The 21604-nt window shown below is 48.4% G+C and overlaps 1 protein-coding gene across 2 annotated transcripts in view; it reads left to right on the plus strand.

Annotated features, from left to right (window-relative positions):
* ZNF366 (zinc finger protein 366) overlaps nucleotides 1–21604 on the plus strand; it is a 64567-nt gene that overhangs the window by 38238 nt on the left and 4725 nt on the right. For both annotated transcript variants that reach the window (XM_057741320.1, XM_057741330.1), the window contains exons 2-4: nucleotides 5024–6369; nucleotides 9554–9745; nucleotides 19138–19312. In XM_057741320.1, the coding sequence (XP_057597303.1) occupies nucleotides 5038–6369; nucleotides 9554–9745; nucleotides 19138–19312 (1699 nt within the window). In that variant the 5' untranslated portion in view covers nucleotides 5024–5037. The remainder of the gene's footprint in view (nucleotides 1–5023; nucleotides 6370–9553; nucleotides 9746–19137; nucleotides 19313–21604) is intronic.

A 21604-nucleotide genomic window follows, 5' to 3' on the forward strand; every position in this document is an offset into this window, starting at 1 on the left:
TTTTCTGACTGAGTTGCAGAATCTTGTACCCTAGCATCTTGCACCATAGCCAGGATTTAGGGCTTACCCTAAACCTGAGGGTCAATTCAGAGAGTGGTATCCTTGGGCAATGAGCCAAGCAAGAACACACACAAGGTGTATAAATTGGGTTCTTCCCACAGTAACTACCTGAGAATTTATGAGTGTGCTCATGGTCTGATTAGGGATGTCTCCCAAAAGTCACCTGCAGTCTAGATAATGTAAGATAAAATTAAACATTTAAAGTTCCATATAGAGACTTTAAAAACAAGAACCATTCATTCCTTCTCTCATCCCACAGCAGTTTATGGAGCCTCTACTTTGTGCCAGGCATCATGTTGGGGACAGCACACTGAGCAGTGAATCAAACAGACCCAGTTCCTACCCTCACAGTCCAGCAAGAATTGCAAGAGCTGGTTTGCCAGTGTTGACCCAGTGCTGTCCCAGTGTGGAAACTTTGGGTTTGACAAACAGGTCCTCTTGTCTCTGGGAAGGTGACCTCTGATATTAGACTAGGGACAGTTCCTTAGCTTCCCAAAGACTGGCTAAAATAGCTCCTGAGACCACCTGGTCCCCTTGTCCCCACTCAATCCCCAATCACTTTTGTAACCAAAGTCATCTGTTATTAATATAGGCTCAAAGATATGTCCATAATAGGAAAGAACCATAGAGAAGGAATGGAGGAGTATTCTTACACGAGAAGGTTGATCTCCACACTGAATAAATACACTCATCCTGGCCTTACCCATTGGCCGTTTTGAGTGTGGTTCATATCCACTGCTGGGACAAGATCAACTCAGGGTAAATGGATAAAGCCTTGGTTTTGAGAAGGCCCAGATGACAGTCACTATTGACCAAGAGCTTCAGCGTGAAAAACAGAGATGATGTCAGTCGGCTTCAATCCACAGATCACCACCCCAACCCTCTGTCTATTCTTTCTTACCATTCGAGAGTACATACCACACTGTCTAGTGTTAATAAGCTTTCACATACACATTCTATTTTAAGTCTCCAACAACCCCATGGGGATGTCCCAACCCCTATTTCATGGATGAGAAAATCAAACCTCCAAATTAACTCGCTCATTTTCCCACAGCTGCTAACACAAAGCCAGTGTTCAAACCCAGATCCTCAGTCTCCAAACCAATGCTCTTTGCACTCTCCCATAGCTGTCTGCTTTGACAATTTCAGTTCTTTATTTTTGCACATTAGTTCAGCATGCACTGGTGGGGAACTGTCTTCTAACCTGCTGGTTTTCTGGGAGCAGCCACAGATGACTGGCCAGGGGAGGGCCTGTGGTTCCCTCGCCCCCTGCGCTGCCCCCAAGTCTCTCTTGCTTCCTGAATGGGAATCTCACATCTGTCGTGGATGCCTGTGGAGCTATTTTTAGAAACAGAGGGAAGCGTGTGGGTGGCACACATTCAGGTTTTCTAGGAGTCTGTTCATATTTTTGCAGAGGCCATTCAGAGTTTTAAGTTGACTGACAAATGACCTCTTAAGGAAGACATCCTTTCCCTGTTCTTCCCTTTGACACGCCCCATCTCTGACATGGATTTGTACTTGGGATGTAATTCTTTACCCCTCCCCAGGGCTCTCCTTGCCACCCTGGACTCAAAAGACAGGGATGTTAATCACTAGCAGCAGCTACAGCTGACTTCTGCCTCAAGAAGGTCAGGAGGAATCACATCTAGTTCTCCTCGACCTCTGTAGGGACTGGCATTGCTCTCTAAGATCTTTATGCGGAAAGGGGCTGCTGTTTCACAGGTCTGGGAGAATGTCCATGGATGGATCTCAATGCTTTTTGAAAACTCCTGAGTTACTGATTTTATTCTAGAGCAGGCAGACTACTGTTTTAGAGGTGGGATGTGTACATGCACAAGTCAGAAGCTGGGGGAAAAATTTACCATATTAAAATAGGGAGGAAATTAAAATGTACATATGTAAAATCGCTGGATTTAGGAGACAGAATTCTGCCATTTATGTTAAAAATCACATCATCTCTGTTCAACAATGTTTCTTCGCTTTACTAGGTCAATGGTGATAAAATAAAAAATGCAAACATTGAAAATAAATATGCTTTTGAACTTAGCATTAGATTAGAAGTATCACTCTTCATATATTGAAATGAGTCAGTTAGTAGACTATGTCACAACTAAAAACAAAATATGAAACAAAGACAATAATAATGTGTACAAACCAAAATACCTTCGGTTTGAACATCAGTGATAACATTCCTTTCTAAGTAAGTAACTTTACCTTATGATACAGCATATGGCATAAAGGTACCAGACACCATTAGCCATGTGCTTTTTTTTTTAAAGGAAGACCCTTTTTATTATTTATTTATTTATTTATTTATTTAAATTAATCAATTAATTTTTATTTATGGCTGCGTTGGGTCTTTGTTGCTACATGCGGGCTTTCTCTTAGTTGTGGTAAGCAGGGGCTACTCTTCATTGTGGTACATGGGCTCCTCATTGTGGTGGCTTCTCTTGTTGTGGAGGACGGGTTTCTAGGCATGCAGACCTCAGTAGTTGTGGCACATGGGCTTAGCTTCTCCTTGGCATGTAGGATCTTCCCGAATGAGGGATCAAACCTGTGTCCCCTGCATTGGCAGGCGGATTCTTAACCACTGCACCACCAAGGAAGTCCCTAGCCATACACCTTCAAATAGCTTTTTAACAATGAAATACACAAAAAACTCAATACATTCTGGCCCATGTGCTGATATATGTCTATTTTACCAGTTCTCCAATCGAGCTCCCTGATATGAAGTAGGAATTATTGCCATTTTTAACCAGATCAGAAAAAAGCAGAACCTGTTTGCATTCAGATGGGCTCTGCTGTGGATTGCCATAGTCACTGCAGCCTGGAAGAGTTCTTTCCAGTTTGAGCAGCCTTTTTGCAAATAAGATCTCCTACACAACCAACTGTGGCCAAGATGAAATTCCAGAGAAAGGAGCTTCCATTTTTTCCCCTCTATTTCAATAGGACATATTAGCTTTGTCTGAAAGCCAGTTATTTTTACAGATGCAACAAATTTGTGGATCAGGGCCACTCCCTCTTTAGCTGTGTATCCAGGGCTCAGGACCTGATGAATTACGAGGCAAGAGATGATCTAGGAAACCATCCAAGAGCCTCTGCCCTCTCCATCTTCGTCCTGGTCCCTTCATAGCAGCTGTACCACTCCTCTCATTTTGATGGCATCCCCACACCCCTCCTGGACTCACAAAGCTAGACATTGCATTCTCGTACTGCTTTCATCATTTCCTACAAGTGTGTGGTCCTTGAGGCAGCAGTGGTAGAAGACCTAGCATTTCAGTAAGAATCTTATGAAGAAGCAAAAAAAGGATGGGACACAGGGCTGGACCTCCCTTTTTGTGACAATCAAACCCCCTCTTAATTACTAAGCCCCAAACCCATGGAAAGAAGACAAGTCAGGGCTATCTTCCCACTCACAGAAACGCATACTGAAGACTAATAGACATTATGCTTTAGTTCTCTAACACTTTCACATAACAGTTTTTAAAGAATGTCCAAATATTTATACAATAAGGGCACATTTTTTTCTTCAATTGGATTTCTGTGTATGAATTGGTAATTGAACACAACAAACAAACAAACACATTTTTGTTTTAATTGTGCTGTGGTTCTCAAACCTTTCATAAAGACACGCATGTGATTTGGGAACATCCAGGTACTTATGAAAATTGCTTTTGCCTCATCAGGGACTACAGAAAATCACTGATCCTCTCACCCCTGGAACCCCCACCCTGCACAGCTTAGCATGCAGTCATTCCCAGGGGCCGGAGCCCAGAGTTAGTCCAGAACCTACAACAGCCCTGTCTTCAGTGCCTTGAGGCCAGAAGTGACACCGGACCAGGCTGATTTGTTCTGTGGGAGCCTCTGCTGAGCAAAGGGGACCAGTCCCTTTCAAGCTCAGAGGATCTAGGTAGAAAGGGCCTTTACTGGAAATGTGAAGTCAGCCACTTGGCTCTTTCCTGTATCTAAGTGAAGAGGACAGAAAATTGACAAGGAGATGTGTGAAAGGAAGCATGGCCCCTGGTTTAGATTCTGGCACCACAGGCTCTCCCAGACATACCCAGACATACCAGGACACAGTAACTGGCTCAGCAGGGAAATGACAGGCACCACGGGAGTCACCAACACCAAAGGCCAAGCTTTATTTTGACACCTGTGTGAAGGAAGAGACACAAGTGCAGGATTAGAGACTCACAGTCTTGTACTTTTTCCCCCGAAGTTGTCAGGTAGAAGATTAGAATGCATAAATTGGCAGGATGACTCCGTGACATTGGATTATGTGCTTTTCTTAATCACACTGATCTCGTCTTCTCGATATACCCCAGCAGCACATCTTGCTGGGGGTGGGTACTCAGAAAGTCTGAGATCTGAGTTAAGCAGTAAAGTCCCTTCTCCTGTGTGGCCTTCAATATCTCCATCCTCCAGCAGCAAAGGCCCCTAGACAGGGAGAGGCAGTGGAGATCAATTTGATTGATTTGATTCTTAGAGCAGAAATGACCCTAAAAGACATTTAAGACACTATTTGGCAGATGCAATTCCATCTCAGGCTGAAAAGTGGCAGAAGAATGTGTCCCAGTTCTGACTCCTGCACTGAGCAGCTGTGGGACTCAAGCATGTCACTTCATCTCTCTGGGCCTTGGTACCCTCATCTCAGATGGGGACAATGGCCTGCTGAGTTCTCGGGTTTCTTCCCAATCCAGTCAGTTCTCATACCGCACCCCTCACCCCAACCCCAGCTATGGTTTTGTGACTGTGGATATTCGCTGGAGCCCTAGGGTCCACTCCAGGAGGCCAGTGCATTCCACATTAGTAACTGGGTTTGCAAGGGGGAAAAAATGACATTTTAAACAGCCTTAGGATAAATGGGGGTCGGTATTAAACAAACATTACTCTTCATAAATCTAGCCAAAACTCTTAATGGAAAAAGGGATTAAAAAAAAAAATTTTTACTTTCTCTTTAAAGGAAAATTGCCAAGGATGCAGAAAGAAATGAAGATGGTCAAAGACGAGGATGTGCATTTTAGTTTGGGTGTGAAGAGGGCCCCCTCCTTCCCCCACGGCCCGCCGCCAGTGGTTTCCCGAGGGAAAGCTCCCCCAAGACACCCCTTCCCGGAAGCTCTCCGGGGGCCGTTTTCCCAGTTCCGCTATGAGCCGCCTCCGGGAGACCTAGACGGCTTCCCGGGGGTCTTTGAAGGAGGAGGGTCTCGCAAACGGAAGAGCATGCCCACCAAGATGCCCTATAACCAGCCCTCGGAAGAAGCCGCTCTTGCCCTGCACGCGGAGGAGAGCAAGAACCCGGGGCGCGCGGAACTCCCCCTGCTCTTCCCGCCGCCGCCGCGCCCCAAGTACGACTCGCGGATGATCGACCTGTGCAACGTGGGCTTCCAGTTCTACCGCAGCCTGGAGCACCTGGGGGGCAAGGTCGTGAAGCAGGAGCCCGTGAAGCCCAGCGCCCTGTGGCCCCCGCCCACGCCCCCTCCGTTCCTGCCCGCGCCCTACCCCTACTACCCCAAAGTGCCCCCGGGGCTCGTGTTCCCCTTCTTCGTGCCCTCGACCTCACCCTTCCCGTTCAGCCGGCACACCTTCCTGCCCAAGCGGCCCCCCGAGCCGCGGCTGCCCCGCAAAGCCGAGCCGCAGGAGAGCGAGGAGGCCAAGCAGAAGGTGGAGAGGGTGGACGTGAACGTTCAGATCGACGACAGCTACTACGTGGACGTGGGCGGCGCGCAGAAGCGCTGGCAGTGCCCCACCTGCGAGAAGTCCTACACCTCCAAGTACAACCTGGTGACCCACATCCTGGGCCACAGTGGCATCAAGCCGCACGCCTGCAGCCGCTGCGGGAAGCTCTTCAAGCAGCTCAGCCACCTGCACACCCACATGCTGACCCACCAGGGCACGCGGCCCCACAAGTGCCAGGTGTGCCACAAGGCCTTCACCCAGACCAGCCACCTGAAGCGCCACATGATGCAGCACAGCGAGGTGAAGCCCCACAACTGCCGCGTGTGCGGCCGGGGCTTCGCCTACCCCAGCGAGCTCAAGGCCCACGAGGCCAAGCACGCCAGCGGGCGGGAGAACATCTGCGTGGAGTGCGGCCTCGACTTCCCCACGCTGGCCCAGCTGAAGAGGCACCTCACCACGCACCGGGGCCCCATCCAGTACAACTGCGCCGAGTGCGACAAGACCTTCCAGTACCCGAGCCAGCTGCAGAACCACATGATGAAGCACAAGGACATCCGGCCCTACATCTGCTCCGAGTGTGGCATGGAGTTCGTGCAGCCCCATCACCTCAAGCAGCACTCCCTCACCCACAAGGTACTGCGGGGACCTCAGCCGGGGGTGGGGCCGGCCGGGCCTTAGGGGAGAGGAGCGAGCCCTGGGGAGGAAGACCGGGAGACCTGCGCTGCCCCACCGCTGTCCCCGGGAACCCCGGGGAAGGAGGCTTCCCTTCCCTGAGCCCAGATGTTCTTCCTTACCTTGACAGGGGGGAGAATGAGGAGACAGCCATCAAGCCCTTTCCCATCTAGACTTCCAGAGTCTCAGGTGGGCCTAGAAAGAAACAATGCCGTTTGGAGAGGCAGGTGAGGAAGGGTGAAGGAAGCAGCTGGTCCTTGTGCTGTTGCTTCTTAGCCTCCCAGAATCCCTAAAATTTTATTTCTGCAAACTTCATCTAGGGCACGACCGTGAGTCCCTATCTACCCAAGACCAACTTTGTGCCTGGGATACACGGATCAGAGCCTTCTAGAAAACTCTAGAAAATTCTCTTGGTCTTTTTCTGCTAAAGCTGTGACTACCTTTTGGTTTATTTTCTCGCTCCATTGCTTCATCTGCAGGTGGCTCTGGGGGGAGCAGAGCCTGGCCTGGGTCCAGCAGGGTCTGTGCCTCCCCCATTGAGCTTCTGCCTAGTTGGTTGCAGTGCTCTGTGGTTTGTATTACAGCAGGCATGAGAGAGCATTCTTCTCTGTTGGGTTTGGTTTTATCTTCCCCAGCCTCAGATCTTCAAGGAGAAATATAGGCCCACATGTCTAAATTCAGCCTAGTTTGCAGCCAAAGCCCTGGAGTCATTCAGGATGAACTAAAACAAGGCCCCAGTGCATTCCTGAAATCTTACCCAGCTAAGCTAACTTGGGTCTGCTTTGAGCTTCCGAGAGGGGAAGTTTGCTCCACTGACCTCTACGCTCACACCCTTGACCTCAAGTGGTTTTCTTGGCAGGAGAAACTTCTAGCAAGCCAGAGTTTCTAAAACATTCTTTCATTCTGAAAGGTCAGTGGAGGACTCTGCCCAGCCAAGATAATATTTCTGCTCTGGCATTGTGGGTTTCATTTGATAGATTAGGACCAAACACGGACAAAATGCGTGGCTGCCTTGTGGGCTCTGCACAAACAGCTGCTCTGCAAAAGGCACCTTAGAGCCATCCAGAGAGGAGGTGCCTGCCTGGCACAGGAGCCATCCACGAAGAGCCTGAACTGAGAGTCAGCCGCCAGGGGGGCCGTGCGCTGATCTCAGGGACTCCGACATGTGCGGAAAAGGAATCAGAGATGCGTTTTAGGACATATAAAAATTCTGTAAGATAGTAGAAAATGAACTCAAAATGGAGAAAACAGACTGGTATCTGAAATAGGTCTTGTTTGAATTAGGAAGCAAAATGCATTTTAATAAAAGGAGTCAGCAGACAGTAAAAGGTAGTATTTATTGATCAATTGCTGTGTGCCAAGTACTGTACTTCCCATTTAATCCTCTTCAGCAACTCTTTAAGAGCTACCTGTGGGTATCATTACTCTATATTTGCAGACGAAGACACCAAGGCATGGGGAAGTCACCCTGAATCTCTGTCTCTAGCACCTGGGCTCTTGAATACTACTGTCAAGACGACCTGTTCCTTCCCTTCACCCAGCAGCTCTGCAGGCCCACTCTCTGTGATTTCACTGATCCTATTGAAGACAGCAGCTTCCTTTGTTCCTAAAGCTGTGTGCAGCCTCCCATTTACTTGAGTTTTAGGCCAGCCCACATGTGAATTTTACTTTGTTCACAGAATTCTCTTTAGAGTATTCCAAAAACAGTGATAAGTAGATACTAACTAGATCATAACCAAGTATAGGGACGATCTGGAGAAGAAAGTTACTGAAGTAAATTTTAAAACCCATCAAGAAAATAGTTTTTATTAATTTAATGATTTTAAAGTCACTACTTGAATATGCAACACATTTAAAAAATTCATTTTCTTAGGAGGACATTAAAATTTAGGTCTCTTCATTAGCATAAATCCATACTTATCTGCAATCATCTAGACTAGACAGTAGTCCAGTCAGAAAGAGCCCCCGGGTTCTCATGACCCAGCACTTCACCTTGAGAGGAGGAAGCCCTCACCAGGAAAGGCTGCGGGACTTGTCTAAGGTTATGCAGCTGGTAAACGGCTGGACAGAGACCCGAACTCACCCTTTAGTGCCATGGGCTCACCGAAACTGGGGAATAGTACTTTCTTACCATGTCCTAAATTAAAGAAATGGAAATATAGACAGAGAGAACCTTGGAACTCCTCCTGCCGTAGGTCTCTATGAATACCAGGCCATATGCGTTTTATAAGATACAGTTGTTAGCTAATCGACTTGTTCTAAACCTGTAATAACCTTAGTTTTAATACCATGGTTCTGTACATTTTCCTTCCAAAAAGTCATTCTGGGTCAAGATTTCTTGCAACGGCTGTTTCAGGGAAGCACTGATTAGTTAGGATTAGGTAATATTCTACTCACGCTGTGAGTCCCTAGAAGTGCTTTCAGCTGAGGGCATCGATGCTTGAGTATTCAAACACTTGTGCACAAACAGCAAGGAAACTAGAAAATCTTCTTTCCTGTTTTCTAATTCAGAAAGCTATCCTCTGCCACATTTCTCTGTCAGACAGAAGCCGGCTTGGAGGAGGCTCCGTGGCCAAATCACACAGAGGCCACTGTGGCCTGTGGGAACCCAGGGGACCATCTCCAGAGGTGATGATCAAGTTGTAATTTTTTGAAGTGTGGATGTGAGTTGTTCTTGGATTTTCAAGTCCATTAATGAGAACTCGAGAGAACTTTGGTTTTCATCTGGGAAATGATATTATGCGTTTAGGAGGTTTTGTTTTTTCATTACCATGAAAAGCCGGATTAGAGACTCATTTCACGTACCATTCCACAGTGCTCTTACCAGAATCCTGTTCATCCCTGAGAACTGTTGCCGTAGAATTAACCCCAGCAGCAGCAGGAACAACATAAATAATAGCTTTCTTTTCCTCTAACCGTCTGGCTAGTTTATGGTTTTTAGAAGAAAAAAAAAAGAAAAAGATTATGTAATCAACACTTTTCAAGAAAAGAGTACTTTAACAAGGCTACTGCCACACCTGGAACTCAACATCTGTCACCAAACTCTTTGTGGATGTACGTGGCAGAGAGAAAAGCAAAGACAGCGGTCCTGATGAGAGTCTGTTACCTGCTGACCACAGTGCTTTTGCATCTTGCCTCCTCCCAGGGCGTGAAAGAGCACAAGTGTGGCATCTGCGGGCGCGAGTTCACACTGCTGGCCAACATGAAGAGACACGTGCTGATCCACACCAACATCCGCGCCTACCAGTGCCACCTCTGCTACAAAAGCTTCGTGCAGAAACAGACCCTCAAGGCACACATGATCGTCCACTCAGACGTGAAGCCCTTCAAGTGCAAGGTGAGCCACGGGCCCGCAAGGGGCGCAGAGAGGGAGGGCTCAGAGGGCTGTGCAAATGCGCAGGAAGAGTCTCCAGGGAACCTTCTATGCAGTCTCATCAGAGGGGCCTCCGCGGCTCAGAGTAGGTCTGCGGCCAAGCCCAGGCCCGTCTGCTGCGCGGTGCCTCTCTCCACCACAGCTGGGCTCGGCGGAGCCCCAGGAGCTGCCCTGTTTGTCTCGCGGTAGAATCCGTGCGCAGGGCGTGGAGGCAGCCAGTACAGGGAGGGCTGAGGGTGGAAGGCCCTTTGGGGGAATGAAGTCGTTAAAGGATGAAGATGGTGTGGAGAGCGCCTGTTCTAGAAAGCAGCCATCAGGTGTGGCCCTCTTCCCCTTACACGCCAATGAGTAGAACACAGAGAGGAGTCAGAGACGCTTCCAGCCCTGTCCCCTTCCCGTCCCACTCCCCCGCTCCTGCCCTCCTGACACTTGGACTGAGCAGTGTAATTTGAGGGCAGGTCTCCCGGAGGGGATGAAAGAGATCCCGAGGCTGGCCCCTCAGGTGACCTCAAAGATGCTTGCTTGGGCCGGGGAGCACCTGTGAGCGAGGTCAGCTGAAGGGCTTCTCATTTATTCCTGAATTTGATGGACACATTCATTACAATCTGAGTGTCACGTTAACTCAGTGGGGTTTTTATTTCATGCGCCGAGATAGTGTGAGCGGGAGGTTTGTAAAGCGCGAGGCACTGACGGGTATCACGCGGAAATGCTCGGCCTTCCCAGCCTGGGCCCCCTCCCCACACTCTTTCCCTTCTTCCCTTCTAAGGTGAGAAGGGCTCTTGCTCAGGTTTGGGCAGTTTAATTCAGGGAAGGTGCCGACACGCGACACGGCGGTCACGAAGAGAGGGCTGAGGGGGACGCAGAGGGGAACCACCACGTTCGGGTATCCTTAGAGCCTTTCGTCTGCAATGGATTTTCCTTCCCTCTTACTGCATGTCTGATGGGGTCCAAGTGATATGCTTCGTCTATCCCTGTCTCTGGAGTCGGGTTCCCTGCTTCCAGGGGCTGTTCTTGCCTTAATCCCGCCACAGCATGTCCCCCCACATGAAGGAACCCCCTGTGAAGCTGACTTCTTTCCTGTGCCGGCCACTCCTGGACGGGGTGAGGGGGGTCAGGAGCCAGAGCTTCCCTGCTTCCCTAGACCTGTGTGGGCATCTCCGGAGGTGGGGGAGGGAGGGGTCTCCCTCCAGCCCTTTTCCTGCCACCCACTTGTGTTTCCCCTCCTTTCCTCCACGTTCCCAGTGGTTTGAACATCAATTTATGTCCATCGTGAGTGATCTGAGCTGAAGTGGGAGGAAGCTGCGTGCAGGACGGTGTACGTAATCCACAGGCCTGGTGGAAAATGAACACGGGGCCCCCTTGTTCAGACGTTATTCAGAATTTCAAGATGATGAAAGCAGAGCGTTACACCAAACCTGGGACCCTTCTGAATTCAGGGCCCTGTGTGACTGCACAGGCCACACACCGATGAAGCCAGGCCCAGCTGCATGAGCCTGTGGACTCCACAGACCAACGTTTCTGTCTCCCTTTAGACACGCCTTTTATTTCCTTCCTGCCTCACGGAGTCCCTTGAACCCTTCACTTTTCACAGAGCTGTTCCCGCCTGCTGGGGGTTTACTGTCTCATACAGTAGAGGTTCCATCAGGGGCTCATTGCCCCTCTTCATTCCTTGTGTTGAGTTTACCCTTGGACTTGGAGCATGAGCTGTATTTTTATCAGCTGGTGGTAGGGCACAGAAAGTTGTTCAAATATGCAGGCACCATTGCATAGTTTGTAGTCCCCTAAAAATCCACATCCAACCAGCCCAACCAACTCCCACCTCCACCTCACCAACTCAGGGCCAGCAGTGGTGGTTAAACCAGGCAGAAAACATCTCTGAAACGGAGGGGTGTGTAGGGCAGAGCCAGTACGGGGAAAGGCCTTGCAGGCTGTGTGTGATTCGGGGGCCCAGAGGCAGTTCTGTTTCTCTACCTCAAGGGCCTCAGAGGGGTCTGGAGAATCTTGGACCAAGGGGTCCCTGAGGACTCTCTGGTACCACTGCATAGAGACGGGACAGGATAGGACATGATGGGCGCAGTGATGCCAGGCCTCCCTTCACCCCAATGATAGAGCACCACGCGTGGTTCAAAGGGTGTCTGCTGGTAACTATACAGTTCAGAAACTCAGTCTGACCTCTCCTTGAGGGTGGGTGAGACTCTGGATATCTGGTCACACTATCAAATCCCATAAGAGAGGGGCTCGTAGCATGAAATGCCAGCTCTGATATGATGCAGTTTAATTGTTCTGTGGGAGGTGGGCCTGGCACAGGAATTGGACTGGTCATCAGCAAAGGTCACTTCTTCCTGGTGGGCAGGTTCTCTCAGGAGCCCACAGGAAGTCAGAGGCTGCCTAGAAGAAAGTATCTATCATTTGAACAAAAAGAACTGGATGTTAAAGTATATGTTTGTCAAATGTAGGTGGCCCTTCTCCATTCTCAGACATTTCTGAAGCAAGAACAGGTTTAGGTCACCTCAATCAAGAGCTCTCTGCCTCCTGGCGAGTGCCAGAACATACTGCCAGGTTCTTCTTCTCTTTGTTCCCATCTCCCTGCACACTGCCACCTGCTTGGTGTCCTCTTCATACCATCACCCTTCTTCATTTCAAAGGAATTTCAGACCATGTCTGAATTTACCGATTATGTAATGGGGCCCTGTGTGTTTATAAACTAGCTCCAGATCCCCCTGTGGGATGAGCCATCTCCAGATGGCATCCTGTGGACTTTGATTCTTATTCATGTTGTGCTGGGTTCTTGGAAATCTGGCCCTGGGTGGGGGTTGTTGGGGTCTGGGAGTCGGGAGAGGAACAGAGGGCTATTTGCTCATTGCCATGCAATTCACAGCCCCAAGAGAGGAGTGGCTGGCTGGCTGCACAGTGGTGCTGGAGAACGCGGGCCCATACAACTAAACCCGAGCTTTATCGCGGTAACAGGGAAGGGTTATTCCCTTCACTCAATTGATATGGCTGCATAAAAGAGGCAGACCTTGCTCCAGGTGCACTCCAATAGCTGGCTCCACCTCCTTTACACCAAACCTTGCAAAAAAAAAAAAGGGAGAGTCTTTAAGTAACAGCTTCTAATTTCCTGGGAGTCTCACCCTAAAAATCCTTCCTAGCATAAATCCCTCCTGTTGTGGCCACATGAACTGGTTCTCTCTGGCCCTGGACCAGTGGAAACAGCTGTCCACAGCAAACAGAAACATTCGTTTACTGCATGATTAGGCATTAACAATAGGATGGAAAATTCGAGGAGAGGAAAGATTTCCATTCTGTTTCTGTTTTTTTTTCCTTTTTTTTTTCTTATAAAAAAGTTACTGCCTTTCTGGGTTCTTTTGCTATTGGCTCAACTTCTGGACTCCTTGCTTCTTGGAGCCAGCTGGAGTTTCTCTAGAGACCTGCGTCTGTAGACTTAAGCCATGTTTCAGAAATATGCTTCCCAGATTCTGCGTGAGCACGCAGGGGTTGATTTGGATGCTATCCTTGTAGTGGCCATACTCCATAATAGCAAAGAACCAGCTGCCGTCTTTGGGAAACCTGTCCAGGAAAAGCAGTCATCCAGAATTTCCGGGACAAATTCTCCTTTGAGATGGGTGAAGCCGGGAGCTGCCTATGTTATGAATCACCAGGTCATCTGCAGCCTGGCCCGAAGCAGAGGACTGAAGGCCGAGGGAAGGACCGATAGAGAAGGATGAGGTCTCCCAGAAAAGGGTCCCCACAGCCTCCGCCAAATTGGCTCCATCTCCCCCTCCGGTTCTTGGATGCTCCGTCAGAGGAGAAACCCGGTGGGGACTTGTGGGGCCCCAGTGCTTGGAATCAGGGTTCTCAGGCTGGCATTGAGGGGGTTAAGGCAGTGACCAGATAGCAGCCTTTTGGCAGCAAAGCCCTCCTCGGCAGAAGGAAGGATATAGCTGTACGAACTGCCTGCTTAACAATGCCTCGCGTGTCCCCAGGGGCCCGCCTGCAAATAGATTTCATCTTGCTTTCTCTTGTACTTTTCAAAGCTTCCTGTTTTCTCACGGTCCTTTTGGACAGTTTACAGTCTCTCTCTCCCTCCCTCCCTCTCTCTCCCTTTGAGGAAAGGAACACCCTTCTTATTAAAAGAGAGAGAGAGAGAGAAGGTTGTAAGGGGAGGGCTGTTCAGTGGAGGCCATTCTCCACGGCTGCAGGCTGCAGCTCTTTGACCTTTCCTCTCAGAAGAGGGAAACACGGGCTTCCTGGTGCAGCACAGTCTCAGCAGTGTGCCTCTTCTTGGCTTTGTGGGCCTCTGGCCCCAGCTCAGTGGCTGCCCACCCCTGAGGGCGACTTCTCTGGTCTCTGGCTGTCAGCACTGTCGCTGGGACTCACGGGACATTGCCTGGACTGGGGAGGGAAGGGGCGCCAGGCGCCCAGAATTAGGAGCTTCTGTGAAGATAAGGGGACAGGGCATCTGCCAGTGGTTTAATGGGCAGATGGAGGATCAGGGAACCAGATAACAGGCACCCCAAAGCCTGCAATCTAGGATGAACCTTCTCTTTCCATGCACATTTCCCAGGGCTGCATCAGCCACACCTGCTTCCATTTCTCTTATGCCTCAAATAACCTGGCAAGTATTTACTGAAAGGATTCTTCACTTGGTCCCTCCTTAATATTCCTTCCCCGTAATTTGGTTTAAAAAGACAGTACCCTCATCCTCAAAGAACTTACCGTTTCTGGAATGCAAAATGTACCTGATAGTGAGAGTAATAAGAGCTAATATTTATTGAGCTCTTACTGTTTGCCAAGCCCTTTACCTGAATCAGAAACCTTCATGGGAGACTATGATTATTATCGATGTTTTTCAGAAGAGAAAACGGAGCAAGTTCTGTATCCCTCTGGGGTCTCACCATTGCGCCTCTGCTCTGCCGTCTCAAAGCCTAATGATCCAGGCAGCCCATTTTTAAACGACAGTTCAAAACATTTGTTCCAATTTTCCATTACATTTTGAGATCCATCTCCCTCTTAAAAAGTAGGTATAAAAGTGGGTATAGGTGGCAACGCTGATGTCAGAAGCACACTAATACTGCTCATTAGAGCAACTGAGTGTTCAAGAGGGCTGAACTGGTTGAGAGGACCACCTGCAAGATGAAATCTGACTCCTCATCACTCCAGCATCTTCCTGTACCAACACCCTCCTGACTTTAATCTCCACAGGCCTTGGCAGGAGGTGATTCAGCAAGTCTTGACCTGGGCAAACTATTAGCCGTATGTCTGATGATTAAAGGGGGCCTTGTAGGTGACTGCTTTTCTCAGGAGAAGAAACTAGAGTTTGGATGCTCCCTCCCAACTCCTCTTCCTTCCTGTCTGACTCCCCTCCTCTACCACGGGAATTCTGCTCAGAGTTCACACCGCAACCCCACCCAACGGCACCATCTTTAAGTGACCCAATCCTCCTCCCCTGGCCCTTCTTCACTAATGGTGACTGAGAGGTCTCTCCAAATTTCAGGGACACAAAATATCTGCATATATTCATGTATTGTCATGTGAGGACAATCCTCTGAGAAGGATGAAGAGGCCAGGTGTTCCGGATAAGGACCAGAGGGCTTTGTGCCCGGGTCAGAGGCTGAGAGGAAGCAGCCAAGGGTGCCTACCTCTGAGATGTGAGTGGTGTCCAAGTGCTTCAGGTCCTGCGTTAATTGTCTCTGTCCTTCTGGCACTGAGGATGTTGGTTTGCAAACTAGTAGGTATAGTTTTAGTGGGGGCAAGAGACAGAGTTGGTGATGGCTGCTTTGTGGAATCCTTGCATGAGGAAGTGATATTCTTCCTGACTTGGTGTTTATTTCCTAACCATATGCTTAGATATTCATTAAGTGTTACTGTGTGTGTGGTCCTGTGCTTGACACTGGGGTTGGCCGCAAAGAAGAGGAAGGTAGTTCTTACATTTCTGAATACTACCTGGGACACCTTTTAGTGCCCTAGACATCTTCCAGGGTTGACACATTATTGCTTAGGCCTGGGAAAGCTCTCCATTGGCTACCAGTAGACTATCATAAACCATGAAGGATAACTCTGGGGTATAAAAATTAAATTTTATCAACAGCAACAAAATTAGTCTCGTTTATCAATCACACATCAGATAATATAGCTGACCAGTCGTGTTCCACGGTGGATCTTATTCCCTGAGGCCATAGGCCTGGACTTCAGGAGACAATATCATTTATTAAAACATCCTAATGTCCCCATGTACCACTAAAATGTCCCAGGAAGTTCAGTACTGCATGAATGGATCCAGAAAAGCATTAGAGCAGAAAACTCACACTCAGCTATGATGACCATAAAAGGCTGCTTGTCTGAGGCTGAGGAAGGATCTGGAAAATTCCCAGCAGTAGCCCTCATGATGTGTGCACAGCCGTGTGTGTTGAGTGGAGGGGGTGATGGGGAGAAGGGGGCTGCAACCCTGGGCGGGTAAATCGCAGGATCTGCCCTAACCCCGAAGTCGCAGCAGCTGCAGCAGCAACAAGCAGTGGATCATCCCCACCGCAGTAACAGTCACCTTGTCTGTCGCGTAAGGTTGATCGACGTGCCTGAAAATATTTAACGAAGAGACTTTATTCTTGTGTCAAAACAAAGACAAAAGGCACTCCACATATTCTTCAAGGTTAGGCTAAAATTTCCTCTCCTTTATAAAACCCTTTCAGACCAATCCAGCTTCTAATACCTCAGCAACCACAGATGATAACTAAAGGTGGAATGTCACCCTCCGGGGAACCCATTTCTTCCTTCAGTTCTCTCTGTCTGACCTATAGGACCATGAGACCCATCCAGGCTTAGACTAGTGCAATGGCTTCATTGACCTTACAGCCTCTAGCTCCTCTCCACCTACATGTCTTGTGCTCATCTATCCATGGCTTTTGCTGTTTTCACATCTTCTGCTGCAATGTGCCTCGCCCCTTCACTCACCCAGCAAAGGCTTACTAAGGACCTATCATGTGTCAAGCCTGGTGCTAGGCGGGGATTATAACAAAAAGGCAGGCAGAGCCTTCAGAGATGCTGCAGTCTATTGAAGGACTGTTCAACTCAGCAACTTTGCTCCAAATAATCAGGAAGTATCCCATGAACCAAGAGAGATATATCTTTTCTAACCCATGACTGGAAATACCTAATGTAGAATCTCTAGATATAAATTTTTTTTCTTAGCCAGGATGGAGAGCTGGATAAACTAAGCTAATAAAGAGAAATCTACCAGCACTCTCACACATGAGAAAACTGAGCCACAGGCTGATGTATCTTTACAAATTGTCCCTGTTGAGAATAAAGAGAAAGCAAGTATCCATCCTTTCTCCTAAATAAGACCTGCTCTCTCAGCTTTCCCCCTCTTGGGTCCCCTTTTCCAAATGAATGCGGTGTGGCGTGCTCTGAATACTGAGCACGGGGCACCAGTATGCTGAATTCATTCTTGCCAGTAAGGAAGTAAAAAGGGAAAAAGCACTTAAAACCCCCAAATATGAATCATTTAAAAGTAACGCATCCATTATCCATGCGTGCATTATCTGTGACAAATCTGCAATCCCAGGATGGCGTCCTCTTACTGCCCAGCATTCTTTTAGCCTAATCTCCCAAGGTCACAGTTGTTAGGTGGACCCATCCTTCCAAGGCCAGCTCAGCGCTCACCTCCATAGCCACCTGAAGAAAACACTGTCTTCATTAATAAAAGCTCAACCCAGAACCACACTGGCCCTGAAAACATCTCTCAGTGAGAAAGGAAAACTGGTGTCAGCTTGAGAGGACTCTGTACCCTGTGTCCTCTCTCCGGACACCTCTTGCTCCATATCGCTGCCCTCATGACATGGGCCTCTGAGGGTGGGAAGGGAAAAGGGAAAGAGGATGTTCCCCCCTTAATGCTCTGGTCCCAGTACAGACACAAAATCCTTATTTACATTCCTCATAGCACATCCAGGGAAGGGCTGGAGTTTCCAAACTCTGCTCTGCTGAAGCTTGGGGATAAGAAAAGTAAGGAAAGCACCCCAGAACAGCTGCTTCTGTCTTACATCTTCTGCATCTGCCTTACATCTTCTGCATCTGCACACATTGCCTTTGAAAAGGCAGTTCTGCTCTTCCCAAAGGAGCTGGAGGACCACTGTTGTGGTCCATCATGTATTTGCAATTTGATGGAAATAGAAATGAAAAAAAAAAGTGCATAAAATATGTTTGCTTTTTAGGATGGTATTTTCAGTACTTCAAATCTCTACCCAGAGAAAAGACATACTCCTTCCTTTACATGCCTCTTTGTTCCTTTTAACTCTGATATCATCCCAATAGTAAGCAAATTCAAAAATTAGAAAAGCATTGCCTGATATAGTCTAACAGAAAAGTTATATTGGGGGGACACAGTATGATGTGGTGATTGACGATGTGGCCTCTGCTGTCCGAGGACCTGAGTTCATTATCCCAGCTCCAGCTGTGCACCTTGGCCAGTCTTTTTTTTTAATTAATTAATTAGTTAATTTATTTATGTATTTATTGGCTGCATTGGGTCTTCTTTGCTGCGCGTGGGCTTTCTCTAGCTGTGGCGAGCGGGGTCTACTCTTCGTTTCAGTACGCGGGATTCTCATTGCAGTGGCTTCTCTTCTTGTGGAGCACGGGCTCTACGTGCGTGGGCTTCAGTGGTTGCAGTACATGGGCTCAATAGTTGTGGCTCACGGGCTCTAGAGCACAGGCTCAGTAGTTGTGGAGCTCGGGCTTAGTTGCTCCACGGCATGTGGGATCTTCCTGGACCAGGGCTCAAACCCATGACCCCTGCATTGGCAGGTGGATTCTTAACTACTGCGCCACCAGGGAAGTCCCCTTGGCCAGTCTTTAATCTTAATCCCTCAGTTTGTCCATCTGTAAAACAGTGATGAGAACAGCACCCATCTCATAGGACTGTTGTGGGTTAAATGATATATTCCATGGCAGACTTGGGACAGTGCTTTCCATATTGTAAACGCTCCATAAATATTAAACAAGTCATCGTATCCTTCTCATTAAAGGGAAGCACACTTTGAGCAATTGCTTTTCAGAGCAGCTTTTCTTCTTTTCAAAAAGTTGTTTTCAAAAGAAACTTTAATAGCTTTGCCATTTTTACCTTGAGTTTAAGAATCCCTGTGCCACAGGAATAAAATCTCATGAATCCATCTCTACCTGCTCCACCACTGAGCCTGGGCTCGATCCAGCTGCTCTCTGACTTCCACGGGGACCCTTTCTTTGGAGGCATCTTTAAAATGCCAAGATCCAAACAAAGTCCATCCTCACACGGGTCTGGGTGTGGTGACCTGGGCAGGGTCATCGCCTGTGACTGATCTGTGTTTCGCTCGTCTCTGTCTCGACAGCTGTGTGGGAAGGAATTCAACCGGATGCACAACCTGATGGGCCACATGCACCTGCACTCTGACAGCAAACCCTTCAAGTGCCTCTACTGCCCCAGCAAGTTCACCCTGAAGGGGAACCTGACCCGCCACATGAAAGTGAAGCATGGCGTCATGGAGCGGGGCCTCCATTCTCAAGGTAATCTCCCTTCCGGGAAGCCCCCGATGGCTGAGCCCAGGGAGTAACAGATGGGAGCCGAACCTGTCTTTAAGGAGCTTTCCTTTGGGGGGTTATTCTCACAGTCAAAAAAGGGAGTATAACTTTCAAGACCACAGCAGAGTAGCAGGAGCAGGTTGGCAGTGTTACTATGACAAACGTAACGCTATTATCTGAAGGTAGTAAGTAAAAGTGAATTAGAGGGAGTAGATTAGAAGATCATAATGATGCCAGTCGGAACCACTGTTAGTTCTTCGTTCCAGACCCAGCAGCAGGTGCTTTGTCTCTGTGAACCTTTATAGTAACTCCAGGCTCGAGGAATTTCTATTATCCCCATATTACAGATGGGGAAACGGAGGCTTTGAAATATTAAGTTGCTCAACTGAAAAGTAGCAGACCGAGAATTTGAACACAGACCTTTCTGACTCTAAAGCCTTATTGTATCCTCTTTATTGCACTGATATTAAGGGGCAGGTCTGCAAGTTCTGCTGTCAGCAGAAGTGCATCTGTAGCAGGCTAGGTCTTTCCTACCTATTCATAATCAAAAACTCGCAAGGACAAGCCTCCTGCATGGTCGGGCTGATTGGCCCATAGGCAGAGCAGGGGCTTCCATCTCTCCCACTGAGTGCCAACTGAACTGATGAAAAGCTTCTGCCTCCTTTATCTTCTCAGTCCCTTCCTTAGCAGTGAAGAGCTGATGTTCCAGATGTACTGAGTTCAGTAGGTTGTCCTTCAATAAATGGGCAGTAAATGCTCTCTGTCCAATGCAGTGTGCTATATGCCATAGCAGATATGAGGGGAATGAGAGCACCTTCATTCGCCCTCTGGGAGTTCTGTATTTGGAAAGGAAGACACACATATATGTAACTTATAATATGATGTTAACTGGCTGACATGTTCTGATTCTCGTATGATCCAAGCACAGGGCAATGCACTTAGATACTATTGTTCCTCCCCAGTATTCCACAAAGTAGACTGTGTTATTCTCATTTTATGTAAGAGGAGACCAAGGCCAAGAGGTGTTACATAAACCGCTCAAGGTCAAACAGCAAGTCTGAAGGCAGAACTGAGATTCTAAGTCAAGAATTTCTGGCTCAAGCCAGTGCTTACTGCACTAAGTAGAAACACCGGGGGGGGGGGGGTGTGGAGGAGGGCTGTTCATGTCTGCTGCTTCTCCCACCCCTTTACGAAAAAGGGGGTCAACTAGGAACCCACATTCATAAGGATGCACACGTGCGCACTCAGCATGAAACAAAATGATTGTAGCTTTCAGGTTTCTCAATTGTAGCTTTTCAGATTTCTCAAAACCCGCTGAGTTTATGGTGACTCCTGGGTGACAGGAAACTGTGATCATCATAAAACAAGGCCCGGAGTTTGTACAAAAACCCTGAAAAAACTCTGGTTAAAAAACAAAAGCATTTACCTCCCGAGAATGGTCTTTTTCTGAATTATTCTTTGCATCTCTATTTGCCTGAACTAGGCCTGGATTTTTCCAGATTAGGTGAAGTATGCTCAGTCACCAGGGCTAGAGACATAAAAGGTCATAAGGAGACAGTCCTCTATCTGAAAGCCTGACTTGGTCACCAGGGCTTACCCCATGTGGATACTCAAATCCTAACAGGCACCTAAAGACTGTCATTCTTCTGGAAGAATCAAGAGCATCGCTATATATCAGAGTTGCTTTGAAAGTTTTTAACAGACTTTCAACAATTTTAATGTTTTCATCTACAAAAGATGTTAGCATTTCTTCACTCTAGTTTTTGAAATGGCTCAAAAATCATGACCCAGATTAAAAAGATCCTCCCTGGGCCCCCGACAAGATTAAAGCTACAGACAGCTTCATCGGCTGACACCACCATAAAGCCGGCAGCGTCGGACCTCGGCTTCCTTTGTGCGTCCCCACCCCAGAAGCCTGCTTCTCCCTGTGCAGCAGGGTCTGGCTGCACCCCAGCCCCCTCCCTCCTATCCCTCTCTTCAGTCCTCCCTGCCGGGTCCTCAGGGCCCGGCTGCTGGCTCACCATGGGCAGACACCTCCAAGAGCCAATCAGGTGGAGCCCTACCACGTTTGTCTGTTGGCTGCTGAAAAGCCCATCCCTACAAGGGCCTTCAGACTGAAACCAAAAGTGAGACCCTCTTACATGACTGTGCCCAACAGCAAGGAAACTTGTGGTGGGACACAGGGGCTTTTGAGCCCCTCAGCGGACCTTCCTGTGCCCTCCCTACTCTGTCTGTGATTAGGGGGCCCAGTTATGGGGTGGCCTCCTTGGACCCAAA

Source organism: Hippopotamus amphibius, chromosome 1 (genome assembly GCF_030028045.1).
Source record: "Hippopotamus amphibius kiboko isolate mHipAmp2 chromosome 1, mHipAmp2.hap2, whole genome shotgun sequence".
NCBI classification, from domain to species: Eukaryota; Metazoa; Chordata; class Mammalia; order Artiodactyla; family Hippopotamidae; genus Hippopotamus; species Hippopotamus amphibius.